Below are 24,880 nucleotides of genomic sequence, written 5' to 3'. Positions count from 1 at the left end.
AAGATTATGAAAGCACCAGTCAAATTTTCCAGAGAAAGGTATTCCATAGCTAGGAGAGAAAAAAACTATTTCCATCTGCTATCATTTGTTTCATATCTAGGGACTAGAGAGCAAGAAGAAAGAAAGAAAGAAAAAGAAGGAAGGAAAGAAGAAAGACAGAAGAGAAAAGAAAAGAAAGTGACAGAAAGAGACAGGAAAGGAGGGAGAGAGGAAGGGCTTTGGGTTATCTTAATATAGGTTCAAATATAAGGAGATAAAGTGGTAATTCAATACCTAATTTTTCAGGGTTTTAAATGTAGGAATTAGTCCTTTGAATTCTTTTTAGACCTATATGCTTGATTTGGGATTGAAGAGGTATGTTTCTAATTAGTAACCTAACCATTTTTTTTAGTCTTAATAATTTTTTCTCCAATTTCCCCCCCCCCCCCAAGCCTTTGAAGCCAGTCCCATGGAGAACCCATTCCTGTAGTCTACACAAGCTGTAAGAACAATAGCAGTCTAATCAGCAGCAGGCAGATGCATTTGGGCAAATCAGCTACAACACAGATGTTAATTTTCCCCTCCATTAAGCACTTTGTAGACCACCAAAGATTCTCCAGACAAGGGAGCTGAGCCACTCTGAGCTGCTTCCTTGAGGCAAATCCAAACACTGATGGCTTGTATTGAATTGTTTTCTCCTCCCTATACAAGCAAAATAATATCCTAGCACTGTCTCCAACATCACTAAGCCCTTTCCAAGTTCTTCCCATATCTTCCTCAGCTTCTATTTAAAAGCTGGGGAGACAAGTAGAAATTGGCATGAAATCTGAACAGTTGCTGAGAGACTTGTGAGTGCATAGCAGCTGTATATTTTCACACTGTCGCCTCAGAGACATTCTATTCAATCCATTTCTCTAACAGAGGAGATCTAACACAGCCATTTTAACATCTGCCATTGTTTTCAGAAATGCTTCCATTGAAGACATTTTGTGGCTATCTTCACTGCTTGAAGGTTTAGAAGGGAAAAGCAAAACAGCCTAAGAACTAACAAAGTCATGTTTTGAAAAACTCCTCTACAGGATTAATGGCTTCTTTTTTTCATTTTGCCTCACACGTAAGCAACCGCCTGGGGCTTCTTTTTTTCATTTTGCCTCATACGTAAGCAACCGCCTAAGATGGCTGCTTCCTGCCTCTGCCTTGCATGATTCACATAAGCTAGTCATACCCTGAAACTACATGGCCTAGTGTGCAGATCCAATAAGGTGCTGGTTCCTTCACATCTGTTCACCTGCTTCAAATGAATGTAACCAAATTGCTGTATGACTTTTTTTTAAAAAGCAAATTAACAAATTGAGGAAAAATATTGCCAGCTTTTCCTGTAGCAATCATTTCCTTCGGTTTTTAGTCATAATTCTATAGAGCACCTGACATCTTAAATATCCATGCAGTATTCTATAGGTCCAGCCTCCATATCCATATATATATATATATATATATATATATATATATATATATATATATATATATAGTCTAGTGGGCAAGATCCATTTATGTCTACATTGATCTGTCTACTTGAATCAAATCACATTAATTTCAATTCTGCTTGGATCATTGGGGTGATTATAGAGGTTTTACTGATAGTTTTTTAAATTGTAAAAGAATTTGAGTTTCTCTACATCTATAGCAATAAAACTTTAGTCAATCATGCAACCTTCGTAGAATAATTTCTGTTACTTTGATTTGACTTTCTTGTTCAATACCTGGAAAGAAGAAAATGTTCACTGACACCTCTGAGCTCAATCTTTACTCACATCTCTCTCTCTCTTTTTTTTTAATCCTGCGGGTGTTTTCCTATTTGCAGCTCACCACAGCAACAATATGCCCTGGGTCATCTTTTCTTATGCTCTGTTCCAGAGATGTTGCTTTCATTTCCTTTAGCTTGTCTCCAGCACACTTCTCACAGCTCTAGTTCTAAAGGATAGGTGAAGAGTGCTTCAACCCATCAGTGGAGAAAGGTCAGATCTCATGGTTGTTACATGGGTGTTGGATTGGCGAATCCAAATCTTGAGTGAAGCAACTGTACTTTATTTGAAAACAAAAATTGTGACTGAAGTTGGGCTTATATTCAGATGTGTTTTGCAAAGTCATTGCTTAAATATAGCAAGCATTTGTCTTAAGCAGGGGTCTTCAAACTTGGCCCTTTTATGACTTGTGGACTACAACTCCCAGAACTCCTCAGCCAGGCACGCTGGCTGAGGAATTCTGGGAGTTGAAGTCCACAAGTCATAAAAGGGCCAAGTTTGAAGACCTCTGGTCTTAAGTAACCCTATTCTTTCAAATACATCATGTCAGAGCCTAAGAGTAGGTTTCTCCTTACAATTGTTTCAGGTCAGATGCAGCCTATTGAGTTCCCAGGAATGCATAGTTCTAGACATCCTTAGTCAACCCGTAGGGATTGGTCAAAGGAGCTGCATCTTGTCCCTGCAGTGTTTCAAGTAATACATGCAGGGAAGGTTCTTCACTTATAGCACGGGCATGTGCACTACACTTTGTTTAACAGTGGCAACACTTAAAAGAACTATTTGATTTCAGGAGACAATAAAAAGGCAATAATAGGGTAGTAAAAGATACTTGCACCAACTTATTACCTTTTTAACACCTCCAGAATTCAATGTGTATTTTCATGGGTGCACCCCTACTATGTGAGACCAGGAAAAGATGCAGCTTTTTCAAGGAGCCAATAATAAGTCCAGTAAACAAACCTGTAGCAAATCTGAAACACCTCCCCCACTATGAAGCCACATACTGTGTGCCATAGGAACATCTTGGAGTTAAATCTGTGTCACACAGCTGCCAGTAACTAATTCTTCACTTTGTATAAAAGTTTTATTATTCTTATTCCAAGACAAGGAACTATAAACTTTCTCTCCATTGTCTTCTAACTCCAGCTGCAGGTGCCCATTTTACAGTAATTACATTACATTTAAGGATTACACCTATAAGCACACAATTCATATATTCAATTTAAAGTAAATCACAAATAATATCCAGGAATGTATAGAGGCATTACTAGCAACAAGAGAATCAACAGAGCAAAACATCTAAACTGATTAAGTGGACATTACTACATGGGCAAATAATAATTCTTAAAACACATGCAGTGCTACTGTGATAAATGTCTGACTCACAATTTTATGTTCTGAATTTATTTTAACACGTTCTGCCTATAAGGCAAAACATTTTTCAGTAAAATGCCATATTATATTATCAGAATTATATGAGCAATACTTTATTGGAACATACTGTGATGCATTAAAATTATTGCCCTTCTTTCTAAGCAAACAGTTGGAGGTAGCATTTAGACCAAATCCTAATTAATGGGACTTAAGTAAGCGATCGTAACTGTCTCATTAGCTCCAGTGATACTTCTGATGAGTAACTTGGCCTGAATGCTACCTCTCAATAAATAATACTAAGATTAAGGTCAACATTTCAAAAAAAAAGCAGAGTTAAGAATAAAATACAAGAATTATCACACTTGGCCAATAAAGAATTCTATTTGAAATGAATTAAATATGCTTTTTTGCATGATGAATGCATCTACATCAGGCAAAAAAGAGGGGGGGGAAACAAACTGCATACAATATTAACTTGAAAAGAAACTCTACATGTTAATCCTGCATTAATTAACTCCTTGACATCTCCAAAAAATAAACTGAAGCAAGGAAATTGAAAAGACAAGAAACAACAGATGGAAACTAATCAAGGAGAGAAGCAACCTGGAATTAAGGAGAAATTTCCTAATAGTTAGGACAATTAACTAGCAGAATTCAGACATTGTGGATGCTTCATCACTCTAGGTTTTTAAAAGACTGGACAGCCACTTGTCTGAAATGGATTTCTGCTTGAGCAGGGGGCTGGACTAGATGACCTCCAAGGTCCCTTCCAGCTCTATTCTGATTGTTGTTGTTGTTGTTGTTGTTATTTATTATTATTATTATTATTATTATTATTATTATTATTATTATTATTATTATTATTATTATTATTATTATTTAGGCAGAATTTTATGGTCAACAATTTTGCAATTTTCCTAAATGTAAAAATTCTGCTGCTTTCAGATGCCAGTAACAGCTGAACATAAACTGAGGCCCAAATTTTTTAATGCCTTTATCCAGTTACCTTAGCATAAGATAAGATAATCTTTATTGTCATTTTTTTACTGTGGGCACAACGGCACACATCAAAAATGAAATTTAGTTGCCTGCTCTCAAAGTGGAACACATACATGACACACACCTAACCATGCTATATACACATATGTATAGACCCACACCCCTACATATACATAATGCCTGTTAGGCCTTAGATTGCCAATCTAAGCCCTGTGGCAATCTCCCTTCATCTTGAGTAAGTTTTGTGCCCTCACTCATGCTCTCATGTTGTGTAATATCACTGTTCAGTCATGGAGCTTGCTATGCAACTCTGGGTCAGTAACAATCTCTTAGTCTAACTTAGCTACTCTGTCTATGGTTGTAGTTATAAAATGGGTGATTTGTACAGACTTGATCTTTCAGAGAAAGCTAAACGTAAATGAAATAATAAATATTACCTATTTAATGAAAATGTGCCTATGAAATATTGGGGTGATGGGAAATGAACACAGACATTGAAAGGGAAATTTTGGTGGTTGTGGAATACATTGTGATAACACACAGGATGACAGGAAATCAGAATATTAAATTAAAAGACAATTATGACAATAATTATACTATTATTAAGACTGACATACAAATACCGGCATGACAAAATAGCAACAATGGTGCACTGGAAATTGGTGGGACCACAAAATTGACAAAATAATAGAAAATGAAGAAACTGAAGTGTTCTGGGACCTTAAATTCAAACAAACAAGCATCTGTCATATAACACCTCAGACTTAACAATTGTTGATAAGAAAGCCAAAAGAGTCTGGATAGTGGATATACCAGTACCTGGAGACAGCAGAATAAAGATAAAGAACTGGAAAAGATCACAAAATACTAAGACCCTCAAATAGAAATAGAACAACTGTACCAGTAATAATAAGCTCCTTGGGTGGAATCTCAAAACATCTGGAGCACCACTGGAACACCACTGGCATTGACAAAATTGTCACCAGTCAATTGCAAAAGGCAGCATTATTTGGAACAGCTTTCATCCTCCTACAGGGGTCTTCAAACTTGGCCCTTTTATGACTTGTGGACTTCATCTCCCAGGATTCCTCAGCCAGTCCACAAGTCATAAAAGGGCTAAGTTTGAAGACCCTCTGTCCTACGACAATGCCTTCAACTCCATACAACAATATCTGCCTATCACAGATCCTTGGGAAGGATTCATTAGGTGGACAAAAATGCCAAATCCAGTCTAAATATCTGGATGTTTGTGCAACCAACATAACAAAAACAATATTTTTACAATAGTTTGGACCCAAAAAAGTGAATATGTGCATTGTAGATGCCATATGAATTTACTATCAGCCATCACAGTAGTAATAAAAAACTACATTAGTAATAAAAGCTTTATATTTTTCTGAAGGACTATCATGAGACAAGATGTTTACTTAATAAATAAATTATTATCTACACATTTAATGTATCTATAATAAAAATCTTTGGTTTAAGATGGTGGTATTATATTCATTGCAATTTCCTCCTGCTTCAAAATGCCAGCAAAATATAAATTAAATGTTAATAACAGGATAATAGAAATTATAAAGACATCGCTGAATCTCATATGCTATTACAGGTTTAGAAGTGTCTCTCCCTTTGGGGTTATTTTGAATTTGTGTTTCAGATAAAACTTGGGCTGAGGAGGGATTTATCCAATAGAAACTGAAGAGATGCAATTGCTGTATGACTAAGGCATGAATAATAATAAAATTTCACGCTTGTTAAGAAAAATTATTTATTATTCCACTTATTTATTACAATTACAACCTGCTTTTCATTCAGGAACTGGTGACAGCTTACACGATTTTCTACTCTTTTCTCTCCCCTTTTATTCTCACAATAATCTTGTGAGGTTGGCTAGACTGAGATAGAGCAACCAGTCCAAAATCACTTGATGGACTTCCATGACTGAATAGGATTTCTCCCCAGTCCTGAATCCTCTGTACCATATTCCCTTTCTTATACTCTTGGGGAGGAGTTAAATGATGGAAAATTAGGAGGTGGCATTTCAGTTTTAAAAAAAAGACATTCTGAAAAGCCCACTTCCTTTGATAAGTTCTGAACTTTTAAAAAATGCACAACATTTGAAAAGCACTCCAAACAGCTTGTTGATTAACTGTCTTTCTATTGTGTAAAGCTTAACTAGAATTGACTAGAATACTGATCCTCTATCTAAAGAGTCCAAAACATGAGATCAAATTCAAGATGTAAATTAACAAAACTAACCTTTTGTATTTCGAAACCTGAAATATTATAAATGGGAACTTACTCTGGTATGCGATCACTTGGATCATACCTACTGTCCTAAAATATTATTTAAATTTATGTCATGTAGTCTTAAAAATATTCAAGATGACATATCCATTGCGCATTCATAAACTCTGCTACACTGCTGTAGCTAGCTAGGCAACTAGGCTTGGGAATCATGAATGGACTATGGTCCATTTGTATTTTAATTGGTAACTGTTGTATTTTTATTGCCAGGAAGCAAGAGAAGTCTAACATGTGAGCCTAACTGTATCAGCTCCTTAAACAACTTGAGTGGCTACTTGGCTACTCTGCACAATGACTTTGGATGAACGAGGTGAGTATGGGGAGGCAGGTGGGATACAATATCATTGACAGTGAAATATTTTTCGGCAGACCAGACAAGTGTATAGAAGTAAATTTCTATCCCATATACTTTTGCCAAGCCAAATTTATGAATGTTCCAAAGCTATGCAACGAGAAAAAAATCAGCAGCAACATTTCTTCCCCCATCACTGCCTCATAATACCCTTAATCGGAAGCTTCCATCAGTCATGCAAAATTCTAGGTAAATAGCAGAGAATCTGGAAGCCTAGATCTGTCCTTTAGATACTTCCTGTTTGGTTTCTGGGATGAAACTTCATCATCCACAATGGAAAAAAAGCATTTCCTTCTGAGTTTTGAGGCTTCTGCTATCCTCCAGTCTGATCCAATGGCCACTATTTAAAACAGACATGTCAAACACAAGGCCCGGGGGCCGGATTCGGCCCGCAAAGTGGTTTCATGCGGCCCACGAAGCCATCCTGGAAACAGTGAGGGAACGGCCCCCACTGCCTTGGCCCTGGCCCAGAGACCCTCCTCCTGCCAGAGACCCTCAGATCTGTCCCACTCCTCCCCCATAGGCACCCTTGATGCGAACGATGTAGAGCTAGCCACGCCCACCTAGTAGGCCATACGTACTTTAGCCATGCCCACCCAGTAGGCCACACCCACCCAGGCCACACCCACCTGGCCCCCTGAGGGAAACCGCAATGCTGATGCGGCCCTCAATGAAATTGAGTTTGACACCCCTGATTTAAAACAAGCTGCTGGTCAGACTTATATTCTATAATTAAACATAGATCAATTCAAGTACATCAACCTGTTTCACTGTATAAAAAAGGGCTTAGGTATAAGGAAAAGAAAATTGCCATTTGGATCACTGCACTTGTCTGAATGAGTGTTCCTAAAATAATTTGGGGAGAAAAATCATTTGATTTGAATCAGAGGCAGAAATAACATTTGTCCCAAAAATTGTAACTATGTAACTACATACGTTGGGACCATAACTGGTTCAAGATAAGCTTCTTATGCAAATGATATTCAGCCTCAAGAAGAAGGTAGATAATGGAATTATTGAAAAGTCAACTACTCATCAGAAGGATGACAGAAAAATCAGGCAAGGTCCTAATATATGGGTAAGAAAGAGGCAAATGGACTTGTTACAATCACTGCTTTTAATTTATCAAAGCAAAGCTGTCACAAGTCAGACACTGACAAATGCGTATCTAATGCATATAAATGAGCCAATTATCACTAATGGTTGGACAGTTTAAAGCTGTGTAGACTTCGTTTTTATGGCATTTTCTTTTTAAGATATGAAATTTTAAGTGTAAACCAAACCATCTATAAACAATGATTGACAACCTAAACAGTTGTGTTTCATCGTAAACATTTTCTTCAGAGAACCTAAATGCTAAAATAGTCTGAATAATTCTGAAATGCTCTACCATGATTGATCATCATAGTACTATCAGCAGGATTCTTCAAATAATTTTTTTTCAGATCCCAGAGGAGAGCTTGAAGCCTCAGGGTAACATTCTGGATTCCGTCCCCCCCACAGAAATCAATCCCACGGATATCAGATTTAGACCACCGAATAGGGTACTTGCATTTTTTAAAATTTAATCTGTAAAGGTATCAGAACATAAACACATACCCATACATGGCACTCAATAAGAGCTTTAAGTTTTTTTAAGGTGTACAACTCAATTGATTGTATCATATATGGTTCTTTAGATTGTAAATAAAAAAATGGCCAGTTTCAACAATCAAGAGCAGGAAAATTGATTATATTGTTCAGCAGACATTTTTAAGATTCATAAAGCTTATAGGTTTTGTTCCACTTAATCATTTGGTTCTAACTTAGACTGAGTATGAACTCAGTCACTATGATTTTCAATCCATGGTTTATCTTATATGCTTCTGTGTGAACTGGGCATTATGACCTGTTCAATCAACCAGCTGATAATTTGTATGAACCCAGTCTGTTACTTGATGTTTAGCAATGTAAGTTAATATTTAATTCACATTGTTGAAAAATTAAAATAAGATAATGTCTCTCCCCAGTCTAGTTCATTTACTGCATTCTAGTGGGAAAAATATGAGCTGGAGTCAAATCCCTGCTGCCAATGTAAAGCTCACTAAATGTACTTGGAGAGTTACTCTCATCCATGTCTCCACAATCATGAATGAGTCAGAATCCCCTGAACCATCAGAATCATCTGAAGGAAACTCACACATGCAGCAAGCAGATTTTAAGGTGCTGTGTGAAATGGGCAAATTGCGAACTTTATTGGTGATAAAGTTCCAATCATCCTTGGTCGTAAGTTAGCAAAGCAGAATTAGGATGGGTGATTCCATTTGGTGGGAAGATAAGAGGCATTGTGATATAGTAAGTAAGATCATGAATTTAGATGCAGAAAAACCCAAGATAATCAAACCTTCATCCACAGAAACTGCCCAAATGAGATGCTGGCCTAGTTCAGGGGTAGGTAACCTTGGCTCTTTTATGACTCGTGGACTTCAACTTCCAGAATTCCTGAGCCAGCCTGAAGTCCACGAGTCATAAAAGAGCCAAGGTTGCCTACCCCTGGCCTATTTAATCTCTCTCAGCTCAACCCCCACTTATAGGATTGTTGCTATATGGAGGGAAAAAAGAAAAAAATCCATATATCATCTTGAGTTCCTGAATCAAAAGTCAGATATAAATAATATGTTGCAATAAAATAAATATGCAATCAAATAAATGCAAATAACAATAAATTTATAGTTAAGATCTGTGCCTATCAATAGTCACAATACTTTTTTCAAATGTAATACAATTTGAAAAAAGTAGCTTTTGTTTCCCTACACGTATATTCATTACCAAACTTTTCCACAGATCAGTTCATAATGCCTTTAAAATTAGCCTTTCAACACAAAAAGTGGTATTACTTACTGAGAAATAAAGTGGTTGAATCCTCTGGACCAGTTTTCTGGTTGGAACAGCGTTGGAGGGGGATTCCTGAAAAATATGCAGGAACTTTGTATGAATAGTTAAAACAGTCAAACCAATTGTTTAATACTAAAATCTATTGTTGATGTTATCCAGAAAGAATTGTTCCCAGATGTTTTCAACGTGGAAGATACCCATGGACTGTTCCTGCTATTATCTGATAAATGAAATTGCTTGTCTTGGTCATCCATGTTCTTCAAACAATCTAAGGAAGTTTAGACAAGGGTTTGGGATTGTGGCTGAACAACTGGGCTCCACATATTTACTTATTCTGATGAAAGAATTCTTCCTACACCATTTCTAAAGGCAAAGGTTTCTTCCAGATGATCATTCACGCAAACAGAAAAGATGAAACTAGCCACAAATATGGCTAAAACACTTTCAGAGCTACTCCCCTCACAGAAAAGTCTGTTATGTATATCTTGCACTGAATTCTGAGTATGTTTGTTGAAAATAATGTAAACAACAACAACAATAAAGTTATGTGTGCCTAATAAATTAGAGCAATAGAAATGAAAAAAGAAGAAGAGCTGATTTTTCAATTTCTCCCTATGCCTGTATCTGGGATATGTGCATGTGTTGCTCAAAACTGAGCAAAACACAGCTAAGAAATAATAGCTCTATAATGAATGACTCACTTTCATCTGCATCTATCTGAAAACCATTTCTGCTATCTCATTTTCTGCAGATTGTCATGTTATCTGAGCCAAATGTATTATTACTTTTCTCTTTTCATACAGTACTGGTTCAAAATGAGCAGGGAAAATCCAAAATACTTGCCGGATATGCATCATTTATCACATTTACTATTAGGAAGCAATGTGATGGGTTATATTCAGTGACATTAATGCTTAGGCTCATGTTCCATTAAATAGGTTCTATCGCCACCTGCATCAGAGCCTCAGATGCAAGATACACAAATCCCATCTGCAAAGATGAATTGAGGCAATAGCTACTTGCATCTGCTTTAAAAATTCTGCACAAGTCCAATAATTGGTTAGGAAAACAACTAACTATGCATACTAACGAAGTCTTCAGGAGATAATCAGAAACTTTATAGAGCAAAAGTCCATTGGTTGTTTTGGCCATATGATCCTTGGTGAGAATAAAACTACAATGCCCACCCACCCCTGCTGCCTTAGAAATCCTCTGTAGACAAATAGCTTTCTTTCTTGGTGAGCAATCAGAATAGCCTAACCTGCACAGGCCACATTGGACTCACTCTCGTGGTTATGCTAATGTGCCATCCTTCACTCCTGAGCCCATAGAAAAGTATGGCAATACAAATTGCCCTGCACCAGCAGCCAAGTTCTAATCTGCCATAGGAACAATGCCAACAAGTGGTGCTGTCCTTAAGACAGTTGGTATTAAATTAAGAAAAATGCTCTTTGGATTCCCTGGCTTTGTCTCCCAAACATCACCTACAATGGGGAAAACCAGCAATTGTTCTTGTTAATGTATAGTGGAGCAGCAATAAGATTATTTTAAATAGTCACATTAGCCATTTTTCAGCTTACCTGGGCCACCATAACAGAGCATCAATACACAAAGAGGCTGTCAGCTGGAGCACAACTCTAGCAATCTTCAGAAACAGTGCCAGACTTATATACTCACAGTCTAGTGGTGTTCTGGAAGAGCTCCAAGTCTATGCCCCAAATATAACTGACAGACTCTATGTACAGTGGAAGGGCACCCAGAAGTAGGGAAGATCCAGCAGGACAGCAATAGACGTGTGTTCAGAAAGAGCCAACTAAAAGGTCACAGGCATGACCAAGTGATTGCAAGGAGTACCAGGAGGGTTCCCCCCCCCTCCATCTTACTTGATGTGCCAGGCTTTGCATGAACAAAGCCTTTGCTCTTGTTAATTGACGTAACCCGATTTATTCAGGCTTTCATGTGGACTTACAAAAAAGGAGCCAGTTCTTTAAGAGTCACTTAGGCTTTAATAATTTAATTTCTTAAAGTTGCAGCATGTTTTTAGGCACACCTATAATCTAACTTGATGGTTTTCACAAATGATGGCAGAAATTCCTTACTTCTAATTGGGATTACAAAATCTGATCTGCACATTCTGTATTACCATTAGATGGCAGCAAAGGCAGAGGAAACAGTCAAATGCTTTGCTGCCACCTGGTGTCCAACTAAACTTCTGCACCTGAGATCTGATGAATTTCCTTTTCAGTCCTACACCTCCATGTATTTATTATGAACAAAGTTTCCTAAACTTTCATAAATATTATTTTGGGGGAGGGTGTCATGTGATTATATTGATATTTTTGTATTGACTCCTTAGAGAGAGAGCAACAAAAGAGCATCTGGCTTAGGCAGTCCACAGAGTCATCTGCACATAGGCAAAATACTGCTGAAAAAATGGGCTGTTTTTATACGTCCTCCCCAGAACTTCAGAGGGTAGTACATCCAATCTGGTCAAGGCAAAAGCCTGATGAAATTTCCAAATTACAGTTGAAGAGAGGTAAGACAATGGTCCATGCCCATTAGGAAGAATCCACAAACTGTAGGATTGGATGCCAAGCTTAAACTAATTAAAAATCAATTTCCTGGATATGTTTCAAACCTTAATGGGCAGAGGCTTTTCCAAAAGATAGTCCTGAGGATTGGAGTTTTCCATTACCTTTTGTTAACCAGTTTGATTTATAATGGCCTCTGAGAGCCAGTGGAGCAAGACCCACAGGAAAAAATTCAATTTCAACCAGAAATTAAGGATAGAACCAGGCCCTGGTACCCATAGAAACCATACCTGAAATACATAAGGTAATACCAAACTTGATCTTTGAAACTGAACAATTAGGACTTGAGTTTGCTTTTTGCTTTTCTCTTCCAAGCCCTTTTCCTTCTGCACAGTGGCAATGCTAAATATTTTTCTTAAGAAAGTTCCTCACTTGTCATATAGCTTTTTTCCTGTGTGTAAAATAAATTAAATCCTACATAACTAACAGCAGTGACAAATAATGTTATTGTGAGTGTTGAAGAAATATAGGAAATAGATATGTGCTTTTGACCTAGTATGTCACTTCTGATTGCTTGTAGTTTTGTATGATTACATCTTACCAGTGCTTTTTTTGTAAGAAAAATGCTGCCGGAACTCACATCTTATTAATCTTTAATTTAAAAAATTATATATTCAGTTCTTTAGCAGTTGAAAAGTAATTAGTATTTTTTTTTTTCATTTTTAAATTTGGGGTCACACTTTTACACTAAAAATTAAAAAAAGATTTTCAATTCACCAATAATTTTTTAAAATAAATTATTTACCTTTCACACATAGTCAATCTCTGTACGCACACCCACACATCAGTTGTGTAACGAAACATAACAGTTGCCGCCTGCAGTAAGCACTCAGCGTGCAACCACACGACCAATCACAAGCCGAGCAGCACTATCACAACCAGCATGGACAAAGTACGCATGCATCGGACTTGACACACAAGCAGCCTGCATGCACCATTTTAATCATTTTGCTACTGACCTACTACGTTCGACAGGGTGATTCAAGTCCATGTGGACCAAACATCAAATTCCCAAAAGTTACCTTTAAAACTTGGAAAAATCTGTCGAAAAAAGGTGCCGGAACTCTGTTCTGGTGCATTCTATGATAAAAAAGCACTGCATCTTACCAAACTGCTCTCTACCTGGTTTGATACAATTAATTGTGCTTTTTTTAGATTTATACTAATGTTTTAGGACCTAAATAATATTAAAGCTATAGCTATTATAATATCAACCTTATTTCTCTATTCTTTCTGCTAGTGTTCACTGTGGCATGTAGCTACTAAAAGCAATCTATACTTCCTTGCTACCTGAAATTATGTTTTGAAAATTCTACCAAAGCTTTTCTTCATAATAATTCCAGTCAAGAGTAACGATCTGGTAAAATGTTCTTCCTCATAACTTGACCGTATTCAATACATGTCTGGCTTTGGGCATGTTTGCATGCACCCAAGGGAAAGGAGCGCAGGGTATCAGAGGTCAAATTCCTGCCCATGGTGTTGTGGTTGGTTTCAGAACTTCTCCTTCTCTAGAGGTATATTTTCAAGCCCTTCTTCTTTACAACCTTCCATTCCTTGATAGACCTCCACAGGTTCAAGAGAAAACCAGATTTTTTTTATTTTTTATTTTATTTTGATATTTCAATTAGTGAAGCATTGTGACTTCCCATATATCAAAGGGAAGCACATGAGAATTATGGAACATTGTGGCATGAGCAGTAAAAGCTATAAGATAACACTGTATAGGGACACAAAAATGTCTGCAGAGAGACACCATTTTGTTGTTGTTCCAAGTATGAAATTAGGACCTCCATCCACGTAATACCTCATCACCAGCTAAGTTTTAGATATACTGTATGACTATGAATGGTGGAATGCAAATATACTTTAAAAAAACCAAATTATCCATAGATACTCATGCTTCCACCGTTCTCCTCAACAGGAAGAAAAGAAATAGGATCTTTGGGTATAATGAACCAGAAATATTTTAACCTATTAAATTTTACCTATTTTCTGTCATTGAGCCTATTTCCAAAGTCATAGCTGGGAAGACCAAATGGATCATTCTTTTCACTATCAAGGCTAGTTCTACAGTTCCCTGGACACCCATTTGTCCTTTACATTAAGCTGTGCACCTAATTACAGGTCACTGTTAATAGATTTACTGTTGGCAAATGCGGCGATGATGGGAATCACTGCACTGAACAGTTTTCCAAATGTCTTTAAAGGTTTGATAGATAAAAACATGATTTCATTAATACAGAAACATTCATTGTTGAGATGAAAGGCCAAACAAAGAAGCTAGACTTCTAAATGCAGAGATCCATTATTGGAGAAAACCAAAAGGGAGACAATTAACTTCACTGAATATCAACACCTGCTACTAGAAGTTGATCCAACCAGCAGCTGACTTAAATAAGCAGAAGAGTCAGGGCGAGATTTGCTGTTTATTTGGATGCGTGATTTTTTATATCATTAGAGATGCTTCAAATATCAACAATTACTGGATTTTAAAATATATTTTGCTAGAATGTAAGGATTTGTATTTTAATGTTAAATAAAGCATCTTTAAACATAAAAAGGAAGGCTACATCTAATGACGATGTAATGGCTTTCATGCAAGCCATAAATTCTTAAATGGAATTTCATACTCCATATCTCACAGATAAAGCATACATACATACATACACCCCCAGAATGCTCACCTACATGCTTACACACAAGTGTTGTTTTAATTCCTGATGGCTAGTGAGTAACAAATAACTGTTGGAATACTGGTCCGTGCTAGCCATAATCATATCTCCAGCGCTGTCCAAAACTAAGTAAAAATGGAATCAGGATATTATATAGCAAATGATTGCTTTCCACAGGAATGAAATAAATTTTATTTATTGAGTTGGGGGATGAAAGGAGGGGTATACAGGTTGGTTATACAAATGCAGATTACATGTGAGATAAATTACCAGAACTTTATTAATTAACAATTGTGAAGTTTTAAAAACTACTTTGTTTGTTGAGATCTTCTGAGATTTGCCTGGAACCTTTTGATACCTCACCTCCAACTCACAGAGCAAACAACTGAAACACATTATTAATAAACTACAGCCCACACTGGGAAATGCACTTTCACTGCACTTTCCCAGATACCAGTTGACAGGCCCATACATATATACAGTCAACCATCCAATACAATACAAATTCTCACAAGCAACAAGAAACAATAGAACAATTGTGCTAATATGGGAGCCAGACCTGCAGCAACCTAGATGTCTTGCTCCCACATCCACATCAACAGTATCATAACAGGCCCCAATAAGTACATAGAAAAGATCAGACATGCTTTCACGTGCTCTTCCTCTAATGTGATGTATGCCATCATCTTCAGCAATGACCCTCTGGGTTCTGTGTAGGACAAATGGGACAAACTAGGAACATGAGAATTAGTGGACACATATTTGACATCAGGACTCAGAACAAGAATAAAGTAGTTTTAGAGCATTTCAACCTCCCAGAAGACTTGATAGCAGATCTCAAAGTGACTGTTTTTATTGTGTAGTGGGTCAAGGAAGAGATGCCAGCCGGAGTACGTGTTCAGCTCTTTACTGGAAGGGGGTAGCGTACTGAGGAGTGAGGGTTACCTGGCCTCCTTAAATACTTAGCCAGGTAAGCGGACAGCCAACCTAGGGTTGGCCCTAGGTTTCCCGCCGAAACTGGGTTTCCCGCCAAAACCGTTCAGGCCAACGCCCCCTGGTGGCTGTTGCTATGCCGGTGCCTGCACACATAACAGTTTTGGGAAAAATGGGAGTTCAACTCCACCATTGAGCAAGAGGTTTCTGAACTCACATACATCAAAAGGTTTCAAGCAATCTCAGAAGTTTTCAACAAACCCTCTGAGTTTTTGATACATTACACTTCTTAATTGATAAGTAAGTCGTAATCTGTCTCATATATAACCTGCACAGCTAATCTGTTTTCCCCTCCCTTTTCTGCTTTGCCCTCCCTAGTTTAAATGGTGCATCGTTCTAGATACAGGGAGTCCCTGACTTATGACCACAATGGACCCCAAAATTTCTGTTGCTAAGTGACACATTTGTTAAGTGAGTTTTGCCCCATTTTACGACCTTTCTTGCAACATGTGATAAGTGAATCACCATAGTTGCTAAGTTAGTAACATGGTGGTTAAGTGGTTTCTGGCTTCCCCACTGACTTTGCTTGTCAGAAGGTCACAATAGGTGTTCACATGGCCCGAGGACACTGCAGCCATCATAAATATGAATCAGTTGCCAAGTGTTTGGATTCTGATCACGTGACCATGAGGATGCTACAATGGTCGCAAGTGTGAAAAACGGTCATAAGTCACTTTTTTCAGTGCTGTTGTAACTTCGAATAGTCACTAAACAAACTATTGTAAGTCAATGGCTACTTATACTCTGTGCATTTGTTGTAGTGAGTTGCCACTCATGAAAGCTTATGACTTTATTAAAATGTACTACCAACCTCCCCCTCATTTTTTGTCACATAGCCTAAAATGGCTGTGCTCTTACAATATCCATGAAGTTTTACTCTTGTACTCTCTTAGAATTATTTGATCAAACATGAGCTAACACTACCTATTCTCCCTGAATTACTATTTCCTCCAGCAGCTCAAGGAGGTTTATAATCAGTCCTTTCTCCAATTTGTACATCTTTTTTTGGTTGCATGACCCACAACTAAGAGTGTATACCACAGCTCTTTATTAGTTTGGCTACTACTGGAATGATGGCAAATCATTGAACAGCACTGAACCAGAAGTAATGCTATTGTACTGTGTTTCTTAAAGTGTCATGCAAGACCCTCACAGGGGTCCACAAAATCTAAATTGTTTGCTAGTGCTTGAAGATATTTGCAAAAATGTAAAACAATGTCCCTCTTCTCAATGTTATTTCTATTTGTTAAAATTATAGAATCGTGAACAATATTTATATTAATATCTTTTACATGATTCAATAAATATTCTAGGAATCTGTCAGTTTTAATTTTCAGTATGATAAATATATCCCAATCAAAAATAATCAAAAGCTCTTTTGGGGTCCTCCGTAATTTTTTAAAATGGTAAGGGATCCTGGGAGAAAGAAGTTTATTAAATGCTTTACTAACTGTACAAAGATTCTGGATCCTATTTCACTATGTTAAATGCCTTCACTAGGTAAGATTGTATAAATTGTACTTTTACATAAAATCATGTGACTGCTTCAAGTCTACCATAATTTTTCTTCTCTTAAGACAAAACTCTTAATAAAAAATCACATTCAGAAATATTTGTCACATGCATTTAGAATATTCTGCTCTGGTTCACTCTCTAAAGGACAGAATGATACATTAGAGTCGATTAGACTAACCCTCAGAGGTTAGTAAAATCCACATTAAATGTTTAGTATAAGTGGGCCCCCCTTCATGGATTACTGCCTTGTCGTGGCGAAGGGGCTTGCGTAATTCAATGAAGCTATGAGCTATGCCGTGCAGGGCCACCCAAGACGGACAGGTCATAGCCGAGAGTTCTGACAAAACGTGATCCACTGGAGAAGGAAATGGCAACCCACTCCAGTATCTTTGCCATGAAAACCCTATGGACAGTACCAAAAGGCAAAACGATATGACGCTGGAAGATGAGCCCCTCAGGTCGGAAGGCGTCCAATATGCTACTGGGGAAGAGCAGAGGGCTAGTACTAGTAGCGCCAGAAAGAATGAAGCGACTGGGCCAAAGCCGAAAGGACGCTCAGCTGTGGATATGTCTGGTGGTGAAAGGAAAGTCCGATGCTGTAAAGATTTTTTCTCCATAGGAACCTGGAATGTAAGATCCATGAATCAAGGAAAGCTGGACGTGGTCAAACAAGAGATGACAAGACTAAACATTGACATCTTAGGTATCAGCGAACTAAAATGGACAGGAATGGGTGAATTTAATTCAGATGACCATCAGGTATACTACTGCGGGCAAGAATCCCTCAGAAGAAATGGAGTAGCCTTCATAGTCAATAAAAAAATAGGAAAAGCAATACTGGGATACAATCCTCAAAATGACAGAATGATCTCAGTTCGAATCCAAGGCAAACCATTCAATATCACAGTAGTCCAAGTCTATGCCCCAACCACCGGTGCTGAAGAGGATGAAATTGACCGGTTCTACGAAGCCCTACAGCACCTTATAGAACTAACACCAAAAAATGATGTCCTTATCATCATGGGGGATTGGAATGCTAAAGTAGGAAGCCAAAAGATAACTGGAATAACAGGCAAGTTTGGCCTTGGAGTACAAAATGAAGCAGGGCACAGGCTGATAGAATTTTGTCAAGAGAATACGATGGTCATAGCAAACACTCTTTTCCAACAACCCAAGAGACGGCTCTACACATGGACATCACCAGACGGTCAACACAGAAATCAGATTGACCATATGCTCTGCAGCCAAAGATGGAGAAGCTCTATACAGTCAGTAAAAACAAGACCAGGAGCTGACTGTGGCTCAGACCATGAGCTTCTTGTTGCAAAGTTTAGGCTTAAATTAAAGAAAGTAGGGAAAAGCGCTAGGCCAGTCAGGTATGAATTAAATCATATCCCTGTTGAATATACAGTAGAGGTGACAAATAGATTTAAGGAATTAGATCTGATAGACAGAGTGCCTGAAGAACTATGGACAGAGGTTCGTGACATTGTACAACAGGTAGCAACCAAAACCATCCCAAAGAAAAAGAAATGCAAGAAAGCAAAATGGCTGTCTGAGGAAGCTTTGCAAATAGCTGAGGAAAGGAGGGAAGCGAAAGGCAAGGGAGAAAAACATAGATATGCCCAATTGAATGCAGAATTCCAGAGAATAGCTAGAAGAGATAAGAATGCCTTCTTAAATGAACAATGCAAAGAAATAGAAGAAAACAATAGAATAGGGAGGACCAGAGATCTTTTCAAGAAAATTGGAGAGATGAAGGGAACGTTTAATGCAAAAATGGGCATGATAAAGGACCAAAATGGCAGGGACCTAACAGAGGTAGAAGAGATTAAGAAGAGGTGGCAAAATTACACAGAAGAACTATACAAGAATGAGCTTAACGTCCCTGATAATCACAATGAGGTGGTCACTGACCTCGAGCCAGACATCCTAGAATGTGAAGTGAAGTGGGCCTTAGAAAAGCTGAGCAACAACAAAGCTAGTGGAGGTGACAGTATTCCAGCTGAGCTATTCAAAATCTTAAAAGACAGTGCAGTAAAAGTGCTACACTCAATTTGCCAGCAAATTTGGAAAACTCAACAGTGGCCACAGGATTGGAAAAGATCAGTTTACATTCCAATTCCAAAGAAAGGCAGTGCCAAAGAATGTTCAAACTATCGCACCATTGCACTCATTTCTCATGCTAGTAAAGTCATGCTTAAAATCCTACAAGCTAGACTTCAGCAGTATGTGGATCGAGAACTACCAGAAGTACAGGCAGGATTTCGAAGAGGCAGAGGAACTAGAGATCAAATTGCCAACATACGCTGGATCATGGAGAAAGCTAGGGAGTTCCAGAAAAACATCTACTTCTGCTTCATTGACTATGCTAAAGCCTTTGATTGTGTGGATCATAACAAACTGTGGCAAGTTCTTAAAGAGATGGGAGTACCAGACCATCTTATTTGTCTCTTGAGAAACCTATATGCGGGTCAAGAAGCAACAGTGAGAACTGGACACGGAACCACTGATTGGTTCAAAATTGGGAAAGGAGTCCGGCAAGGCTGTATACTGTCGCCCTGCCTATTTAACTTATATGCAGAGCACATCATGAGAAAGGCAGGGCTAGATGAATCAAAAGTTGGAATTAAGATTGCCGGAAGAAATATCAACAACCTAAGATACGCAGATGATACCACTCTAATGGCAGAAAGTGAAGAAGAACTAAAGAGCCTCTTGTTGCAGGTGAAGAAGGAGAGTGCAAAACTTGGGTTGAAACTTAACATTAAGAAAACCAAGATCATGGCATCTGGCCCTCTCAATTCCTGGCAAATAGATGGGGAAGAAATGGAAGTAGTGACAGATTTTATTTTCCTGGGCTCCAAGATCACTGCAGATGGGGACTGTAGCCAAGAAATTAAAAGACGCTTGCTCCTGGGGAGGAAAGCCATGGCAAATCTAGACAGCACACTAAAAAGCAGAGACATCACCCTGTCAACAAAAGTGCGTATAGTCAAGGCTATGGTCTTCCCAGTTGCAATGTATGGCAGTGAAAGTTGGACCATAAGAAAGGCTGAGCGCCAAAGAATTGAGGCCTTTGAACTATGGTGCTGGAGAAGACTCCTGCGAGTCCCTTGGACTGCAAGGCGATCAAACCGGTCAGTCCTAGAGGAGATCAATCCTGACTGCTCTTTAGAAGGCCAGATCCTGAAGCTAAAACTCAAATACTTTGGCCACCTAATGAGAAGGAAGGACTCACTGGAGAAGAGCCTAATGCTGGGAAAGATCGAGGGCAATAGAAGAAGGGGACGACAGAGAATGAGGTGGCTGGATGGAGTCACTGAAGCAGTAGGCGTGAGCTTAAATGGACTCCAGAAGATGGTAGAGGACAGGAAGGCCTGGAGGAATGTTGTCCATAGGGTCGCGATGGGTCGGACACGACTTCGCAGCTAACAACAACAACAACAACATAAGTGGGCCAGGTTTCATTTTTAAACCACAGTGCACAATTTAGATTACCTGTTTTGTGATATTTCTAAGGATTATGACTTGTCTTGTATTAAAGTATCATTATCAATGAAAAACTTTCAACCCCTCCCCCCCTTTTCAAGTGCAGACACAGCCTTACAGGTCACACCACTGGAAAATTGATACTTGCTTCGTTTCATTCTATAATTCTTGGTTATATGCACACCGAGGGCTCGATTTCAAAGTTGGAAAAAACAAGTAAAAGTTAGTATGTGTGCATCACCGTCTCCTTCTCTTCATTGGCCAACAGTAAATAGCCATCACTTTCCCCAGCATAACAGCTGGATAATTTACAGTCCTACTGAGTGTTTTATAGAGATATTTCAGGAAAATGATTTACTGTGATCCATCTAATCTCAAGGAAAATCAATTATCCACAAATGAAAGGTTTAAAATAAAAATAGCTGATTCATCAATATGTACAGCTATTTAAAAACATTTATTTATTTATTTATTTATTTATTTATTTATTTATTTATTTATTTATTTATTTATTTATTTATTTATTTAAAAGTAAGCCTGACATTCAAAGATGCTTTCACTATATACTGGAATCAGAGTCTCTGAGAAAATAAAAGTATGTAAGTGGCTTATATATAAATCCCACTTATTTTACAAGTACTGTACATATTTGAACAAGCTTACATCCAGAATAGGTATCCAGCTTCCATACTCCTGCTTAAAAGTTAGATTCATTCCCTAAGGGGGTCCTCTGGGTAACTATTAATATTCCTGATTCAAGGGAAAAACAGCTTATGTTTCATTTCTTTAAAATAAAAAGTAATTATTTTTGAATAGACAAACTATTTAAGTTATACATTTGTATTATCCCCCTCATGACATAAGTGATTTATACACATACTCTCTCTCTCTCTCTACATATACACACACACCGACACACACTCCTTAGCCAAAGTTCAAAAGCTTGTATTAGTCTTAAAAAAAAATTTTTTTTGATAGACAAGTGAGAATATTTCCAGCAGCAAAAGCTGGAACTAGAAAAGCAGGGACAAAGTAGGAGAAAGAGAGAGTAAAGATACAGGACTGATTTCTTTTTCTTTTTTTCTTTTTAAATAGGAATGTTTAAACAAGTTTCCTAAGCTGACATGTTTGGCAGGTTCCACACAGATAAGCAGGAAACTATTCCAACCCTTATTTCAATTGCACAATTTTGCAGGACACATTCTGATTTTGAAGACAAAGCAATTGATAAATCACTTCTTTCTTTCAAGAAGAAAAAAGCACTAAGCAAAGTAGTGCAAGTTCATTTTTTATAAGCAAAATAACGTTCAGAAAACAAGTTCTCTTTTTCATTAGAAAAGGGTATCAGGATAGTGCATTAATAGGATTGTTCACCCAGCAATAGGTTAAACTTCAAGCAATGTAGTTATAGCATTATAGGCTGATGATGGGACAATCATAAATATCTGTATCAAGAGCAAAGTATTGGATTTACTTCCAAGTAAAACACGAGTGCAAGTAAACAAGAGTACATTACTTCCAAATGAAACGTGAGTCCCCTAAAACACAATATAAAACTACTTGGTATGGGATTGAAAAACTATTCAAATACTTGGATCAGCATCAATGTCAACCTTTTTAATGAATTCATGAGCCACAAAATTCAGGAATTTGGCAGCTTACAAGGTTTTATTAGCCTTATGCCAAATCTTACAAGTTATTTTCTTTCCATGATTAATTTTTGTTATTAGCTATTTTCAATCAAGGTAGGAGGAAAGGTGCACTGTACAAATAATTCAAGAACTAGATGAATAAACACAATTTGGTTCTCCATGGACAAGCTTCATAACACACATTTAAACTATTTTAACTTTATGCTTTCCTGTGTAGGGTAACGTTCTGCTTTTTCGTGGAGCTACTGAAGCAGCTAAAATTAAAACTCTCTGGGGGAGCCAGAAATCAGTCTAAAGAATTTCTCATTTATCCATGTATTCATTATAAATTAATATAGTTTTTATATTCCATTATTATTATTATTGGTGTACATGCTACCTGGCAATGAAATGTAGCATTTAGAATATTCCACTGTATAATTAGGTAAGATGGCACCTTCAAGTGTGATGAATTACTAACCACGAACAACATTCTATTCCACTTAAGACACAGCAAATAGTCACATAAGAGACAATGCTTGCAAGATGTATACCTCCTGACAACAAGGGACTAATTCCTTTGACTTTTTCATGCAAATTCACTTGATTTACAGTTTCTCAAATCAGCAACTATGGAAAAGGTTAGATGCCAATATTCACACTTCTCTTTTAATAAAGTTCTCTCTCTCTCTCTCTCTCTCTCTCTCTCTGTGTGTGTGTGTGTGTGTGTGTGTGTGTGTGTGTGTGTGTGAATAGCATTCAGATATATATTAAGAAAAATGCATGTGCATGTGTGTGTAAATGAGAATAAGTATATACAGGACATACATTCTGCAATGTGTATTACATAGAATATTAGATAGAATTCCACTATATTAGATAGAATTTAATTAGATTAATTCTATTGTATTAGATAGAATAGTTTTAAGAGAAAAAAAGTAAACAAGATAAAATGGATAGGTGCAACACGCAGGTATGGTATCTCATCTGATCTGCAGTTGCCAATGTAATTGAAAGCGCATCAAGATGAAATATTCCATAATGGCTTCCACATTTCTGAGTACATATGAGAAACTTAGCTTAAACAGTCACGTCCACATGTGACCATCCTGCAATTTAGCTTCTTCTCCACCTGAACAATGGAGCCTACAGACAAAACTCACCCTTTATTCAGAATTGCTAGATGACCACCAGTCTCCCAATTAGTAGGCATAACTCAGATGTTCAAGACTTCCTTTCAGAATTGAAAACAGTGCATGCATGCATGTTTGTTATTGCAAAATCAATTGATAAAAGCATGCCTGCTTGAATGAACTGTCATAGATCAAATGTCACGTATAAAAACTGCCAGATCACATTCACCCTGGTTTTTTTGGAGAGCCAGTTCACACAAGCCAGCTGCCAAGTTTCTGCTCTGAGTAATTAAGCAATGAATCAACTTCAAAGAATGTCATAAAAGCATCATCTTTAGCTCTATGCTTCCTGCTTTCCTCACTTCTACTCAAGGCATTCTGGAACATTTTCAAGCTTTGGTTACCTTGGTGATAAACTAAAGCTAAAAATTACACATAATTGTTGCTGATGTCACTGTTCTCACATTGTTTCCAAGGCAACAAAGTACTTTCTTTAATGATGATGTTTTATTTTTCCTCTCTATTGGAAGGCTTTTCCTGAAATGGTTTAGAAGAGCAGAAATCTATCTAGGTTGAGTTTAGCTAATAAGGCATTCATAACATTTCAACTGTTATATACTGGGCTCTTAAAGAATACCACGTGGGTTGCTGGAGCAGCTAACGGCTCTCCAGCAACCCAGACTACAAGTCTCCTGTGCTGCAATTGGCTATCTCCAGGCAGCAATGGCTGATTCAAACTATTGGCTGCTGCCTAAGGGCTAGACTATATATTGCAGCTAATTGCAGCCTTTTCCCCAGTACAGTTTCTGCACGAAATAAACTATGAGTTACCTTGTACTCAGCCTTGTGTCTTCATTCCTGCACCAAAGAACCCGCTATTTAACAGTGGCGACGAGGATGGGATCCTGCTTCACCGATGAACAGTTGAAGTCTATGAGGGAAAGGCAGCGCACGCCAGAGGGAAAAGGCATTTCCCCCCCCCTTCAAGGTCAACTAGCAAGCTACGCTAGCGACCTCGTGCTCAGTGGACTCATTCCCTGAGCCTGGAAGCAGGATTTGGAAGAACGCAGGAACCAGCAAAAGAATGCCGAAGGTCGGGAAACTGAGAGAATTCGACATGAAACACCCAGAGGAATGGCAATCATATCTATCACAAGTAGAAA

General features: G+C 37.8%; 1 protein-coding gene across 1 annotated transcript in view; it reads right to left on the bottom strand.

Moving 5' to 3' along the window:
* The window catches only part of MYO3B (myosin IIIB), a gene marked incomplete at both ends in the record, with an annotated part of 269,873 nt that overhangs the window by 186,170 nt on the left and 58,823 nt on the right, over window positions 1–24,880 (bottom strand). Inside the window, one exon of the mRNA XM_081339995.1 lies at window positions 9,697–9,762. Within this exon, the coding sequence (XP_081196121.1) occupies window positions 9,697–9,762 (66 nt within the window). The remainder of the gene's footprint in view (window positions 1–9,696; window positions 9,763–24,880) is intronic.

The sequence above is a fragment of the Vipera berus genome, assembly GCF_964194415.1.
Source record: "Vipera berus genome assembly, chromosome: 1".
Taxonomy (NCBI): domain Eukaryota; kingdom Metazoa; phylum Chordata; class Lepidosauria; order Squamata; family Viperidae; genus Vipera; species Vipera berus.
The sequence above is the reverse complement of the archived record's forward strand: the minus strand, read 5'-3'. Positions and strand labels throughout refer to the sequence as shown.